General features: G+C 44.4%; 1 protein-coding gene across 3 annotated transcripts; it reads left to right on the top strand.

The window, feature by feature from the left end:
* Positions 1-1,115: 1,115 nt before the first annotated feature.
* dlc (deltaC) lies at positions 1,116-13,962 on the top strand. Of its 3 annotated transcripts, XM_077612321.1 has the most exons (11): positions 1,116-1,130; positions 1,586-1,725; positions 4,832-5,050; positions 5,144-5,213; positions 5,772-6,029; positions 8,080-8,271; positions 8,366-8,535; positions 10,270-10,489; positions 11,899-12,544; positions 13,155-13,269; positions 13,551-13,962. In XM_077612321.1, exons 2-11 carry the CDS (start codon positions 1,714-1,716, stop codon positions 13,554-13,556), a joined length of 1,908 nt encoding a protein of 635 aa, XP_077468447.1. In that variant the 5' UTR covers positions 1,116-1,130; positions 1,586-1,713; the 3' UTR covers positions 13,557-13,962. The 3 variants fall into 3 exon arrangements, with proteins under 3 accessions (XP_077468447.1, XP_077468446.1, XP_077468445.1); XM_077612320.1 differs by lacking the exon at positions 1,116-1,130 and having other exon boundaries at positions 1,459-1,725; XM_077612319.1 differs by lacking the exons at positions 1,116-1,130; positions 1,586-1,725 and adding an exon at positions 3,536-3,744.
* The last annotated feature ends 1,971 nt before the right edge of the window (positions 13,963-15,933 follow it).

The following is a 15,933-nucleotide window of genomic DNA, read 5'->3' as shown; positions in this document are numbered from 1 at the left end:
TTTGTGGGTCACTTTCTTTTGATTTTTCCTTTCCAGCCACTTTCTGTTGATTTTGATCATTTCTTTGTCACTTCCTTTTGCTTTTGGGTCACTTTGTATTCATTTTGAGTCACTTTCTGCTGCTTTTGGGCCATTTTCGGGATCCATTCCATGTGAAACAATGGCCACCAGTCAAATTATGAAAATAAAGTTAATGGTATACACAACAGTCTTGTACAAAATGGTTAAATTACCAAAAAAAATAGTCACTTGCCCCGTGATAGCTTAATTTCTCACAAAAAAACAATCGTGCAATACAAAAAATTAGGCAATAACATTTTTTTCATTAAAAAGAAAAGTTGGTTAGCTATTTTTCCCCAACAAAATCGTGTATTATGGGTCAAAAAACTCAATTTACTGTTTATTTTTGTTTAAAACTAAAGAAGGGGGATGAGTACTTTCATTATTATTATTATTATTTTTTAACCCAAACTGTTATCTTTTAAAACTGTAAAGCCAACGACAACCCTAATTATTATTAATTTCCATTCTTCTGCTATGAATTTAAACAAATTTATCACTAGTCGCCATCCAATCCATTAGAAGTGGGAAGGCCCTTCAATTGAATTGAATTAAATGCTTTTATTGTCATACAAGTATAATGAGATTTAATGCTTTCACCACACGGACACGGTTCATTTTCATAAGCGTCTGTTGCACCTTAAGTTTATGTCATGTGCATTTGGGAAAAATGAGTGGATGTGGATGCTTTCAGGTGCGAACGCGGGAACGGACGGCGCTTTACGACAGAAGGCCCATTTGTTGCTCGCCGGCCGGTCGGCGTGCCAAAAGTAACACCTGTGGCTTTTCACACTTCATATTTTGCTCAAGGCCTTTTAAAATGCTTTTCTTATTCAGGCCTTCCAGTTTTACTAAGAATACAAAGTTTTTTTCACAGGTCAAAGGTGAATAAGTGGGGGATAACCATGAATAACGTGCCATTGACCAACCACAGCTGCTTTGAAATTGAGCTGCTTTTTTTTCTTTTTAGCATAAACATTAGCGTTTAGCATAACTTCAGCATTTGACCCGTTACTTGAAACTAACAAAGAATAACAGCAAAAACAGTCTTACTGCAAAACTGCTTGATTGTGAGTTCATCAGAAAACAGAAAATATAGACTACAGTTATGATTTCTTATTTTTTTAAATACCTAAAAGATTTTCTTCACTTTAAAAAATCCAAATGGTTTGGACGTCTATTGCTCTCAACGACACTGAATGGGTTAATTTTAATTTGGTAACATTTTGTAATTTTATCATGTCATTTTTTTAAACACACCTTCGTTCATGGAATAAACTGATTTTATTTTTTAATTCAACATTTATTTCCACATTTTCGTGTCGGTTTTGTCCAACTTGACGACCGGTGTTCTTTCCGGTTTTGCTAGCTTTTTCGCATAGACGTTAGCTAACGTCTATCTATTTTTGTTATCACTTCCTGTATCCGCGTCCATTGTAGTTGTTAATCGTCTAATCTCGAAAACAAAGTTAGGATACAGTATAAAGGTCAATATTTTTGTGTTAACCTATTATAACTCCAACAGAGTTATCACAACTCTGAAGGCAGAGCGTAAAGTTGTGTTGACATGAAGTGAAAAATTGAACTTTACACCGTGTTGTGGATGGACGCCAGTTTGGACGCGTTTTTGGAGGCTCTGACGCACACGCAAAGATGTTCTTGCCGGTAAGACTGTTTAACAATTCTTTTCCAACTAAGCACCCTTTTTAAATTGCACTTATCTTGACTGAGTACATGTCACCATGTTGCCCTCGATTTAATGTCACAATTAGAAATGTGCCAAGACTTGCTAACGTAGCTAACGGATTCCTTACACGGATTTAAGATGCACTAATTTTAACGATGTACTTATTGCTTCTGAATGGGCTTGAGATAATGTGTCTGCTCGTGTTATCATGCAGCTTTAATGATAAATTATTGCTTATGCTCATTAATGTTATTAGCCTCCATGCTAGGTGAATGAACTTGGGGAAGAAATGGCTATTCTTACTAGTTGCTAACGTGCTATCTATCGTCATACTGTACTACTAGGTCGGTTAAAATGTCTCGAGAAGTGAAATGGTGGAGATTTTATTACACGTTAAAGTGTAAATTATAAACAAAGGTTTAGCGTAAATGTAACGGTAAAGTATCACTTACTCTAAGCAGTGTGGATAGAATGTCACAGCAGAATATTTTTACACATTCCATTGTTAATTTTAACACCTGAATTGGGTACAAAAGACTCTGAAAACCATTGGCCGTGCAGTAAACTTTTAATAACACCGTTTTTGTGTGTGAATACATTTAGACTCTGTTTATTGGGATGCATAGTTTGATGTAAATAATGCTCCCGGCAGGCAATACATTAATAGTTCAATACAGCTGTGGCAGTAATCACACCACCTTTGCAGACGTAAGCACGCATGCGCAGAAGAACACAGTAGCCGTTTCTGATAGGGGCAATATAGAAGGGAAGAGCCATCTGATTGATGATTGACAGGCGAGATTGGGCTCGCCTTTTGTCCCAGTGTCCGTCTTCGCACCCCCGCGTCACCGCGCGTGCTCGCACCTCAGCAGACGTTCCCACGACACGCGGCCTTGTGTCTTCGCACCTTCTTTATACTCACGCGACCTGCCGTTTGGGCACGCGCGAGCAAAAGGTGCGAAGGAGCGGGCCGGGAAGGAGGGGGGGGGGGGGGGGGGTGCTAGAGCTTGTATGATAGCGGATGGCGCTCGCGCTTCCTGGCGGGACGCTTGTGTATTGACGCGCGCCGGCATTGCGGTGCGGGAGGCACGCGCTAAGGAGTTAAAAAGGGGCGTGGTCCGACACGAGCCGGCGCTCGCGTGACGTCACTCACCTGCAAATCGGCGAAAGGGTGAGATGACGTCAGGGTTGAGTTACTTGACTGGCAAGGGACTGGTTTTAATTCAGTTCAAAGTCTTTCTACACGGATTTATCAACAGTAGGTGTCCAAATTCGTTAGAAGTGGGAGGGTGGCAGTGAATGAGCGTACGCCCATATTTTGAAATGGTAAAACTGGTGTCATCTGTTAAAGACCAGCGTGACCATGTATGCCAATGACGGCTATATCCGTCAAAGCTAACGATGCAACCATGCCATAGACTACTAAATCCGTCAAAGTAGGCTAGATGTGTCAATGCCAATTAGCTAATCACCAGCTCACCAATATTTACTATTAGTTAAGTTTATCACGATTAGACGACCAATCCGTTGAAGGTGAGAGGATGGCCACCCTCCCACTTGAAAGGGATTGGACGTCGAATGGAAGCAGTTTGACTTTTGACTCCACCGTTTGTTATTCTCGGCGAGGCGGCGCTGCAAGACGACATTTTTTACAGCGGAGGCCCCGCCCCATTCCACTCGGGCCTGTTGCTTCCTCCTCCTCCTCTTGCTCTTCCTCTCGCCCCTCCGCCCCCCACCCTCGGGCGCCGGTATAAAAAGCGCCCGCTCCCGATTGGCGCTCCATTCGGCAGCACAACTTTACTCGCTCGCGCTCCACACTTTGTCCTTTCGTCGGCGGGAGCGCGCACTACCTTCGTCCGGTGGATTTTTGAAGCTTTTGGAGCGGACGCGTTCATTCGGTCGGTCGTTCGATCGGTCGATCGATTGATTGATTGAAATCGTGCGCCATGGAGCGCTGCCTTCTTCCGCTGCTGCTCCTGCTCCTCGGAACGCGCACCGTCAGTACTTTTACGCATCCATTTCTTTCACTTTCTTATTCCGTTTCTCTTCTATAATTCCCTTTTTAAAAATACTAACCGAGTCGTGCTAGAAAAATCATGTGTTTACTCTTTCTGTTTCTTCTACCCTATACTTTTTAAGGGAAATGTGTGTGCGCACGTCTGTTTTTTTGGGATGCAAAAATATAGGTTGATTGGAATGGATTGTGTCCCGATAATGTATAGTTGAAATTTTTTTGCACACTCCTGTCGATGTGCGCACATATTTTATACGGAGGGAGTAAAAGTCGGCTGTGATGATACAAATAATCTTGACAAATCTTTTTTATGCATGTTTAAATTGACATGTGCATCTCTGCATAGTTATATGGAGAATTATACTCTATAAATGTATAGTCATTTATACGGGGTTGCAAAAGTGGCTACGCAATTGCGAGAAAATGGATTCTAAAGATGTATATTTGACACTACTATCGTAGACCCACTTTGGCACACCCTGTTCGTGTACTTATATCTTTGTGTACATGATTTACTGTTATATGGGGTAACAAAAGTAGGTATAAAGTTACGAAAATACAAACCATCAGAAATGGTCTAGATATTTTGAAATAGGTGAATAATTATGCAGAAGGTGCAAAGACAGCTATAAAGTTAATGAAAAACTGAAAATGTAATGCACTGCTATTGTACAGTAGAGCTATTTTTGTTCACCTCTGAATGTGTGTAGTATATATATTTATATAGGAGGGAAAAGTTTCCACCAGCAATCTGATTTACAACAATAAGAGCATAAAACGGAAAATTTTAAAAGGTTTATTGAAGAGTTTTCTGGCATTGTCCTGTCATTTCGTTAATTGATTTTATTCACTTACTTCCTGTTGATTTTGAGTCTTTTCCTTTTTATTTTGCAACATTTTAAGTCACATCTTGTTGATTTAGGAGCACGTCTTCTTGATATTGATGAAAACGTTTTTTTTATGTGACATTGGGGCTTTAAATGGATTTGATGCCCGCCCGTAATAGACTAGTTCAAGACATTGGGCGTCCATGAACGCCGACGGCACTGAAATGCGCTTTGCTGTCGCAGACGGAGACGTCGGGCGTGTTCGAGCTGAAGATCGAGTCATTGACGGGCGCCGGCGGGCAAGACGTCTTCTTTCGGGTATGCCTGAAGCACGCGCAGGAAGTCATCGACCCCGAACCTCCGTGCACGTACGGGACGATGATCAGCAACATCCTGCCCGCTGACCCCGCCTCCCTCGAGGGAAGCGAGCCTCTCAGGGTGCCCTTTCACTTCAAGTGGCCGGTAAGCGAAAGCCCACCGCCGTTCAGTCTCGTAAGACGTACCCCCACCCCCTACACCGTCTTATTCGAGCATCTTTCTCCGCCCACTTTTTAGGGAACTTTCTCGTTGATCCTGGAGGCCCGGAACGCCGAGTCCCTCGAGTCCGCCGGGCTGGAATCCGCAGGTACAAGGATGTCCGCTTCGCTAGCTTGGTTTCTCCACCAGGGGGCGCTCAATTATTATTATTAATAGTATTATTATCATCATTATTATTATTATTAACATTGTTATTATTATTATCATTATCATTATTATTAATATTATCATTATTATTAATATTATTATCATTATTATTAATATTATTATTGTTATTGTTACTATTATTATTATTATTATTATTATTCAAAATGTACAAATTTGAACCTTTTTTTTTAATTTTGTTCATCTGCTTTTCCACCTTCACTTTTATTTTAATCCCTCAACTCATGTCTTTATGGGAGCCCCCTAGTGGCCCGGAGGTCCCCTAGCAGCCACTTAGCGTCCTCGTGCCTGTAGCAGGATTAGCTTGGGAGCACCCGTTTTCCCACCTCTGCATTGGCACTCAATAAAATCATTTTAAAAAATGCCGGCCGGCTATCGTAAAAGAAATGAAGCTCCCCTCTTCACTCGGACATGCGTCGCCACTCGAGCGTTTTTGAAAACAGCAAATAAGCGGCTTTTCCCCCGTTCCCTCCTCCCGCAGAAAAACAGAACAACCTGATCAGCCGCGTGGCCACGGGGCGACAGCTGCGCGTGGGCGAGGATTGGTCGCAGGACGTCCACTTTGGCCAGCGCGGCCACCTGCGCTACTCGTACCGCGCCGTATGCGACCAGCACTACCACGGCGACGCCTGCGCCGCCTACTGCCGCCCCCGCAACGACACCTTCGGACACTTCACCTGCCAGCGGGACGGGCGAAGGCAATGTCTCGACGGCTGGGATGGCGAGTACTGCGCGCAGCGTGAGTACGCCCATCCCCGACGTTCCGCTTCAAAGAGAATGGCCGTCAACGGCACGGATAGTTTGGATCTTTTCCCCTAAAGTAAAGACAAAAATATTAATAGATGCAAAATAAAATTAATATAACGATTTAATTTTCATGAAACACCAAAATACTTGCATACATTAATCAATAAAAATGTCAATGTGTGGTACAAGTACCGCATACATTGGTGGGCTCCCTCTAGTGGAGAATCACTTTTTTAAAACAACGATTCCTTTTTAAAGATGGATTAAAAAAAGATTTTAAATTGGATAAGGAAGTACTTTTTCTAGTTTTTTTAAATACATAAATTAATTGATCAACAATACCTCCAGTTAAACATGGGCTCCCTCTTGTGGCACATCAAAGAATCACTCTTTTAAAATAAAGACCTGTTTTAAACTTTTTTTAAAAATTAATTAATTAATGGAAAAATAAATATTAAATCAAAATATTAATAATATAGTTGCATAGTAGAATTTTAAAAATTCAAATAATACATGATTAAATTCAGACATTAAATAATTAATAAGCATGGTCAGATGAAAGAATCACACAAATTAAAAAAAAATAACAATTACATAAAGATATTAAAAAAGAATAAAGATAAAAAGATATATTGATGAATTTTTAACTCATTGGCTGCCATTCACAGTGCTAGATGTCCAATCCATGTGAAATGGGAGGGTTGGCTGGGAGGGCTGTTGCCATCCCTCCCACTTCATATGAATTGGACATCTACCAGTACTAATGTCATTTTAATTCGCAGTAGACATCAATGGCGTTGAATGGGTAAAAAAAATCACTTTATTCATGATTTCTTAATTGAGTATTTTTATTTTAAAAGGAAATTAGCTAAAGGCTCTCTTTTTGTTGCATATTTCCTCATTAAATAAGAAAAAATGAAAAACAGTCAATTCTTTTTTCAAATTAAGTCATTAAAAAGTGTTGCCAACAAACAAAGATCTGAGGACCAACATAAAAAGAAAGGAAAAAAAGAAGAAACATAATTGTTATAATGACTTCCAGATCTGCCAACCCTCCCCCTTCAATGGCAGCAGAGAAAAACAAATAGATCAATAAAAGTTTTTCATTCTCTGGCCAAGAGGGGCCCTCCTTCCATTTTTTAAAAATCACGAGTCCAATCCATTTGAAGTGGGAGGGTGGCGGCGAATGACAGATTGGACGCGTAGCCCCGTCAACGGCAGTAAATAGCAAAAGCCTTGACCTTGATGTCACAGTAAATGCATTGACTTTGATGGGAACTTTGCCCCTAGCAACATGGCTGCCCCAAGGCCATCTTGGTGGGGGCCACCAGAGGGCTCCTCGCGCCCGTACCGTCAATTCCGAAGAGTTTATCGCTGGGAGATGTCCAATCCCTTTGAAGTGGGAGGGTTGGCGACCACAGACGGAACGGAGTTTGCCACCAAAGGTCCCACTTTAAAAAGATTGGACGTCTCGCTCCCTCCCCGCCCGCCTGCCCGCGGCGCTCGACCAGAAAAGTCAAACCGAGCAGCTGACCCGCCCAAACGAAACAAAAGACGTTTGTCTCTTTTCCGTTGACGTCCGGGGGCGCCGGAGCTGCGGAAACTTAAGACGCGCCCACTTGACAATTTCACAGCTGGTGGACGAAAATAGACGTTACGGGGAAATGGAGGGAAAGATGGCACACAAAAAAAACACGGTCATTCGGAGGACCAAACTTTTATGCTGGCAAAAAAACAAATGGACTTCCCTTATTGAAGACTGCCATCGACGGCAATACGCGTCCGGAAGAGAGAGGCCGGGTGGCAGTGCCAAATCACAAGGAAGGGCTCCTTTTATGATGGTTTTAATCAAAGTCAAAAGCATTTACACGTCCGGATGCATTGGAAGTGCGAACGTGAGTGGGTTCACCCTTCCGCTTCGAATGGATCGGACGCCCGCCCGCCCGCCTGCCCGCCGGCGTTCGAGCCTTTTAGGACCACTGGACTGGAGCGCACTTTTGACCCCTCCTCCTTCCCGCCGCCGCTCCCTTCCTTGCCACCAGCCATCTGCGCTTCGGGCTGCAGCGCCGAGCACGGCTTCTGCCAGGCCCCCGGCGAGTGCGCCTGCCACCAAGGTTGGCGGGGGGAGCGCTGCGACCAGTGCGAGCGCCACCCGGGCTGCCTGCACGGGACCTGCCAGCAGCCCTGGCAGTGCCACTGCCAGGAGGGATGGGGAGGACTCTACTGCGACCAGGGTGAGTCGGCCCGGCCGGGCCGCTGACTCAAATGACTGCCTGGCCCCGCCCCCCAACTAACCCTTTTTTTCTTCTTCTTTTGCCCCGCCCTCAGATCTCAACTACTGCACCAACCACAAGCCGTGCCAGAACGGAGCGTCGTGCACCAACACGGGCCAGGGCAGCTACACCTGTGCCTGCCGCCCGGGCTTCAGCGGCAAGGACTGCCAGACGGAAGACAAGGCCTGTGACAGCGCCCCCTGCAGGAACGGAGGCCGCTGCCAGGTCAGCACGCCTACTTTAGCAGCTTTGTACAGTGGTACCTCGAGATACGAGCTTAATCCGTTCCGGGACTGAGCTCGTATGACGAGATTCTCGTAACTCGAGCGGACGTTTTCCATTGAAATGAATGGAAAACAAATGAATTGGTTCCAGCTCTCTGAAAAAAACACCAAAAACAGGATATTGGATTGAGAAAAATGTTTTATTTCTTATAATTCGCCATATATTGACAAAGTAATAAATAACGAGTGGTTTGATAGCAATAATGTGTTTAATAGGAGTAAAATTAGACACATTTCGTGGAGGGTAGACGGCGGCATACACGGGGGTGGGGGTTGCTCGGGGGGGCTTTATCCACGGCACTCGTAAACGAACACACAAATTTAAATTAACTTGGATAACTATATACAGACACTCAACGTTTAATGTAACTTCAAACAAAACTACATTCTAAATTTGTTGTAATCTTTTTGACCTTACGTAGTTCTACGGGTTGACACCACCTGGCCGCTCCGACCAAGTCTTCAAAACGAACGCATCAAGAGTTGTTTGTTTTTGTCTACCCTTCAAAATATTTCCATAATGTCGCATACAAATGTCATCACAATAGGATAACGCACGACCACTTGCCAACGACAAATAGTCTTTAAAGAACGATCGCGGGAGCTTCTTTCCTTAGAAAGAATAACAGGAAATACAATAGTTGAGCTAACCCACGTATTGATTGTGGGTAATGAAGTTTTATTCTGAGAAAGGTTGCCATTGACTATTGGTTGGTGTGTGCACGAGTATACTTCATTACCCAGAAAGCCCTCTTTTTGCCCGCGCATGCGCGTTGTGCGTTTCCTGGTCTTAGGAGAAACTCGTCTGAATTAATTAGTTCCGTGCTCGTAAATATTGTTATACACGAAAGATATGCAAAAAAGACCTGGCTTGGTCGCATCACGAAATTTTGATCGCATGACGGGCGAATTATTCGATCGAAATTTCCCCCGTAAGACGAGAATTTTGTATGACGAGCGGTCGTATGACCACGTACCACTGTATTTTCATTCCGGGAATCGTGATCAAAACGACATTGACGGGAAAATTGCACGCCAACGCTTACGGGTCGTCACTTTCCGTCAGTTTTTCTCCGCCCCCCTTTTTAATTTGGCGGCAGTTATTATTGATAGGGGGCTTTCTGTGCAATTTCAGGAAATTTAGTGTTCGTTTTTTGGTTGAATGTCTGGGAACTCCCTGTTGATTTTGGGGGACTTCCTGTTAATGTTTGGCCATTGGCATCGCTCACTTCAGTCGAATTTTAGGCTTGGAATCTTCCGAAGCTTCTTTCCCGAGGCTCTCAAACTCAATCGGTATGTAAACAAAGTGTGGGGGAGGCTGAGTTTAGTCATCCAGGATTAGACAAATCATTTCTTTTTTAATAACAAAAAAACACACTATATAATTATTTACATGAAATCATAGATTTTTTTTTCTAGAATCACCAAGACCAAGTCCAGGTGAAACTTTTGGGAGCCGAGACAAAGAAAAGTCCCCGATGTCACCGGGATTATGTAGAAAAAAAGTTTTGCTTCGTCATACTTTTCCTTTTTAGGATGCTAGATTTTTTTTTAAACGTGGAAAATTAAAATATTTACAAGTCACTTCCTGTTGATACGTTTTTTAGTGTCAATTTCTGTCGATTGTAGGGAAGTTTGACAATAGTTTGCTTGAAGTGCGGCCTTTTGCTTTCAGGATTCGCCGTCCGGCTACGTGTGCACGTGTCCGCTAGGCTTCTCCGGGCCCGACTGCGCCGCCGGCGCCGCCCTGACCTGCGCCGACCGGCCCTGCTTCAACCGCGGCGTGTGCGTGACGGGCACGGCCGCCGGCTACACCTGCCGCTGCCCGACGGGCTACGCCGGTTCCAACTGCGAGATGAAGGACAGCCCCTGCAACAGCGCCCCCTGCGCCAACGGTACGTACGGCTTGGCTGACGTTAGCGCCCGGTCTTTACGGGGAAGCGTGTGTATGTGTGTGTGCAAGCGGCTCTGCCTTTTTTGTCCAATCACATGGGCCCAACATATGATTTTTAGGAGATCGGAATTAGGTGGATTTTTTTTTTTTAATTTTAGGGCTGCAAGGGAATTAACTAATTAATGACTTGTATTTTGCCAGGCTAGAATGGAGTGGAAAAAGACAGAAATGTTTTCTTTTTTTTTTAATTCACTAGAAACAAAAATGCTTTGTCATAAATAATGAATTGATTAACTAGAAATCAAATGTAGTATTATTATGAATTGACATGATATAAGTTTACCTCCGGAGCACCAGAAATAGCATATTTTGACTGAAAAATGTTGCAGCAGAAGAATTTGGTCAGCTGCCAAAGTCAGCTCGCAAGCCAAATGAGGTAGCCAGGGCGGCATAACGGCGCCCCCGCCGTCGCCACCACCGCCGATATCGGGGCCTGATCTCAGCCCTGCAGTGCTGCCAATTTGTTATCTCCCCAAATTCCCGTCAAACAAGAAAGCTTGTTCTCTTCTTTGTTCCCAGGCAGAAAGGCGCTAAAAATTCTAATTCATAATTTCACCCAAAAATTAAAACACTTTTCCATTTTTTTTAAAAAGAAGAAAAACATCAGTAAAACAACAAAACGTCAAAATGTCAGACAACTTTATTTAAAAAAAGTTTTTAATTAAAAAAAGTAAAGCTAATGTTCTATTGTTTTTCAAGAACCATTTTTTCCAGGATAGCTAACATGCTAAGCTGCTGTTTTTTAAGGTCAAGGTGCTAAATTTGAAGCTAACATGCTAAGCTGTGGTCAGGTTTTTGAAGGCTAACATGCTAGATGTTTTCAATAGCTAACATGCTAAGCTGTTGTCAGGTTTTTGAAGGCTAACATGCTAGATGTTTTCAATAGCTAACATGCTAAGCTGTTGTCAGGTTTTTGAAGGCTAACATGCTAAGCTGTTGTCAGTTTTTTGAAGGCTAACATGCTAGATGTTTTCAATAGCTAACATGCTAAGCTGTTGTCAGGTTTTTGAAGGCTAACATGCTAGATGTTTTCAATAGCTAACATGCTAAGCTGTTGTCAGGTTTTTGAAGGCTAACATGCTAGATGTTTTCAATAGCTAACATGCTAAGCTGTTGTCAGTTTTTTGAAGGCTAACATGCTAGATGTTTTCAATAGCTAACATGCTAAGCTGTTGTCAGGTTTTTGAAGGCTAACATGCTAGATGTTTTCAATAGCTAACATGCTAAGCTGTTGTCAGGTTTTTGAAGGCTAGCATGCTAAGCTGCTTTTTCCAGAGACTAATGCGCTAAAGCAACACGTTTGGAGGTGCGCTTAAGAGCTTTTGTGTTTTTGTTGTTTTTCCCCGCTAGGCGGCCAGTGCGTGGAATTGGGGGCCGGCGCGGTGACCTGCCGCTGTCGCCCGGGCTTCGCGGGGCCCCTCTGCGAGAGCAACGTGGACGAGTGCGCCGGCAACCCGTGCCGCAACGGCGGCACGTGCGCGGACGGCGTGGCCGACTTCACGTGCACGTGCGCGCTGGGTTTCGCCGGCAAAGATTGCTCCCTGCGCTCCAACCCCTGCGAGCGCTTCCCGTGCCGCAACGGCGGCCGCTGCTTCGCCCACTTCTCGGGGCCCGTGTGCCAGTGCCCGCCCGACTTCATGGGGGCGCGCTGCGAGTACGGCGCCGAGCCCCGGGAAACCGCCAGCGCCCCCGCCCCTCCCCGGGGCGCCTTCGCCGCCGCGCTGGCCGCCGCCTGCGTCCTGGGCGCGCTGACGCTGGGTCTCCTGACGGCCGCCGCCGTCTTCGTGCTGCGCCAAGTGCGTCGCGGGAAGCGGCTGGCCGCCCTGTCGGCGTCGGTCAAGAACGACCTGGAGGCCGTCAACAACCGGCCGCCGGGAAAAGTCCGCAACAAGGAGGCGGCGCTGGCCGGGGCCGAGTCGGAGCGCGGGGCCCTCCTCAAGAACAAAATGGACGCCGACTGCAACCTCGCCAAGGAGCGACAAGACAAGGTGTCCAGGTAAGCCATGTTTTATTTCTTTTTCAAAAGTTGAATCACTAATAAACTTTCAATCCATTCCAAGTGGGAGGGAGGGGCTATGAGGCATTTCCTGTCGATAAAGGTCACCGCCTGTTCATTTTGGGGCTTTTTCGCGGTTTCAAGGTATTTTCCCAGGTCACTTCCTGTTGACATTTGCTTGCGTCCCGTTAAATTCGGTACTTTTCCGTTTATGGGTCACTTCCTGCTACTTTTTGGGACATTTCTGGGTCACTTTTTGTTCATTTAGAGAGTTTTGTGTTATTTCCCATTCATTTTGACCCATATAAGCTCACTTCCTGCTCATTTTGGTATGTTTCCAGATCACTTCCTGCTGGGATTTAACTATTCCCCCCCTCTAATAACACTCATAGTTTAGGTTAGTTAAACGAAGTATTGTACTTGTGTAAAATGGTAAAAAAAAAAGACTTTTCTAAGAAAAAAAACAATCTGTATAACTTTGATTTGCACTACTTTGAGGGGTAAGTCAACGCTTCATCTTCTTGTCTTGAGAGCAGTTGCGGACTCTAACGTGTTCTCTCTGTTGTTTTTGCTGTTTTTTTTTGTGGGGGGTGGGCGACGGGCTGTGTAGAGAGAAGTGCGACACGTCCGCGGCGCTCCGTGCGGTCAGTTCGCTCCAGGAGATCGGCTCTCAGCCCCGTTCGGTGGTCCCCGAGCAACTGGAACGCTGCGTCTTTGCCACTGAGGTAAAACAAACAAACACAAGTCAATCTTTTAACACTTAGTATAGCTTTAATAATGTTTTCAAAATCAGAAAGTTAGTACTAGCCTAACGTCATCGAATTGACCGAATGACTCCATTCACGCAAGTATGCAGAAATGTAGTATTTTGATAAATACATATGTTTTGAAGCAGTAGTAGTACGCTATCGGAATCGCCCAAAATGGTATTGGCATTCACAGCCGTTATTATTCTGATTATTGCCGTTTTGTTCTAACATTTGTATTTATTATCTTGGTGCCGTAGGTTTGACGTCAAACCATTGGATGTTTTGGATTTTGAACAAGACCACCACGCTTGGAAATCCGTCAGATAACTTTTTTTATATACCTTTCAATTGAACTTCCTAAAAAAAAAAAACTAGAAAAGGACGAAGAAACCAAAGACTGAATGTTGTGCCACTTTTGCACTTTTTTTCCCAATCATTGTGAGGATTGGTCGTCACGCTGCGCGCGGCGACCAATCGGCCGGACTGACACCAAGGAACGGGCCGGTGCCTCGTCGTCCTCTTTTCGACCCAACGTTGTGTGTGTGTTAATTTAAGACCGTGCAATGTGTGTACAGTTTTATTTAAATTTGTACATAAGCCTGTACAGAATTTATATTTAATAAACGCAATCACTAAATATATTTTCATAAATAAATATCAAAAATCAAACTTGACTGGCGCTCTTTTTGAAAAACGGAGTTGACCATCGGCGTCGTTTTAAAATCGGCTGTTTTTCCATTTAGCACGCGATGGCTTTAACTAGTGTGGAATCCACGCTTTTCACACTAATTGACACAAGTTCCCTCTTTTCAGGTCAAGCAGAAAAAGGTGGACCGGTCCGGTGCATAGTAGGGAGGTGGGTGGGTACTTAGCTCAACGAGTAGAGCACTCGCTTACCGTGTGAAATGTATTGGGGTCGATTCCCACATCCTCCAACTTCTCACTTTACAGCTGAAAAAGAAAATAGTTAGGCAGTCCAGAGTGTAGTAGGGTGGTTGGTTGGTTGGTTGGTTGTTCCTTTACTTAGCTCAATGAGTAGAGTGCCTGTTCACCAAAATAATTTAAAATTAGTGGGGAAAACGGTTGGCCGAAAAATTGCAAAGTAGGGTGGTGGGTTGGGCACTTAGCTCAATGAGTAGAGTGCGTGTTCACCATGCCAAAGGTAGTGGGTTCGAAACCTGCATCTTTGAAACCTAAATTAAAATTAGTGGGGAAAACAGTTGGGTGTTAAATTGCAAAGTAGGGTGGTGGGTTGGGCACTTAGCTCAATGAGTAGAGTGCGTGTTCACCATGCCAAAGGTAGTGGGATCAAAACCTGCACCTTTCAAAAAAGACTTAAAATTAGTGGGGAAAACAGTTGGCCGATAAATTGCAAAGTAGGGTGGTGGGCTGGGCACTTAGCTCAATGAGTAGAGTGCGTGTTCACCATGCCAAAGGTAGTGGGTTCGAAACCTGCAACTTTCAAAACTAAATTAAAAATGGTGGGGAAAACAGTTGGGTGTTAAATAAGGAAGTAGGGTGGTGGGTTGGGCACTTAGCTCAACGAGTAGAGTGCGTGTTCACCATGCCAAAGGTAGTGGGTTCGAAACCTGCACCTTTCAAAAAAGACTTAAAATTAGTGGGGAAAACAGTTGGCCGATAAATTGCAAAGTAGGGTGGTGGGCTGGGCACTTAGCTCAATGAGTAGAGTGCGTGTTCACCATGCCAAAGGTAGTGGGTTCGAAACCTGCAACTTTCAAAACTAAATTGAAAATAGTGGGGAAAACAGTTGGGTGTTAAATAAGGAAGTAGGGTGGTGGGTTGGGCACTTAGCTCAACGAGTAGAGTGCGTGTTCACCATGCCAAAGGTAGTGGGTTCGAAACCTGCACCTTTCAAAAAAGACTTAAAATTAGTGGGGAAAACAGTTGGGTGTTAAATTGCAAAGTAGGGTGGTGGGCTGGGCACTTAGCTCAACGAGTAGAGTGCGTGTTCACCATGCCAAAGGTAGTGGGTTCGAAACCTGCACCTTTCAAAAAAGACTTAAAATTAGTGGGGAAAACAGTTGGGTGTTAAATTGCAAAGTAGGGTGGTGGGCTGGGCACTTAGCTCAACGAGTAGAGTGCGTGTTCACCATGCCAAAGGTAGTGGGTTCGAAACCTGCAACTTTCAAAACTAAATTGAAAATAGTGGGGAAAACAGTTGGGTGTTAAATAAGGAAGTAGGGTGGTGGGTTGGGCACTTAGCTCAACGAGTAGAGTGCGTGTTCACCATGCCAAAGGTAGTGGGTTCGAAACCTGCACCTTTCAAAAAAGACTTAAAATTAGTGGGGAAAACAGTTGGGTGTTAAATTGCAAAGTAGGGTGGTGGGCTGGGCACTTAGCTCAACGAGTAGAGTGCGTGTTCACCATGCCAAAGGTAGTGGGTTCGAAACCTGCAACTTTCAAAACTAAATTGAAAATAGTGGGGAAAACAGTTGGGTGTTAAATAAGGAAGTAGGGTGGTGGGTTGGGCACTTAGCTCAACGAGTAGAGTGCGTGTTCACCATGCCAAAGGTAGTGGGTTCGAAACCTGCACCTTTCAAAAAAGACTTAAAATTAGTGGGGAAAACAGTTGGCCGATAAATTGCAAAGTAGGGTGGTGGGTTGGGCACTTAGCTCAAT

The sequence above is a fragment of the Stigmatopora argus genome, chromosome 10, assembly GCF_051989625.1.
Source record: "Stigmatopora argus isolate UIUO_Sarg chromosome 10, RoL_Sarg_1.0, whole genome shotgun sequence".
In the NCBI taxonomy this organism is placed as follows: Eukaryota; Metazoa; Chordata; class Actinopteri; order Syngnathiformes; family Syngnathidae; genus Stigmatopora; species Stigmatopora argus.
This window is presented reverse-complemented; position numbering and strand designations above follow the sequence as displayed.

What these genes read in the sequence shown, in the direction of transcription:
- dlc (XM_077612319.1), top strand. Translation starts at nt 3,694, where the DNA reads ATGGAGCGCTGCCTTCTTCCGCTGCTGCTCCTGCTCCTCGGAACGCGC. An exon ending in CAGCGCCCCCTGCGCCAACG is followed by an intron (nt 10,490 to 11,898) that starts GTACGTACGGCT and finishes TTTCCCCGCTAG; the next exon opens with GCGGCCAGTGCGTGGAATTG. An exon ending in CGACAAGACAAGGTGTCCAG is followed by an intron (nt 12,545 to 13,154) that starts GTAAGCCATGTT and finishes CGGGCTGTGTAG; the next exon opens with AGAGAAGTGCGACACGTCCG.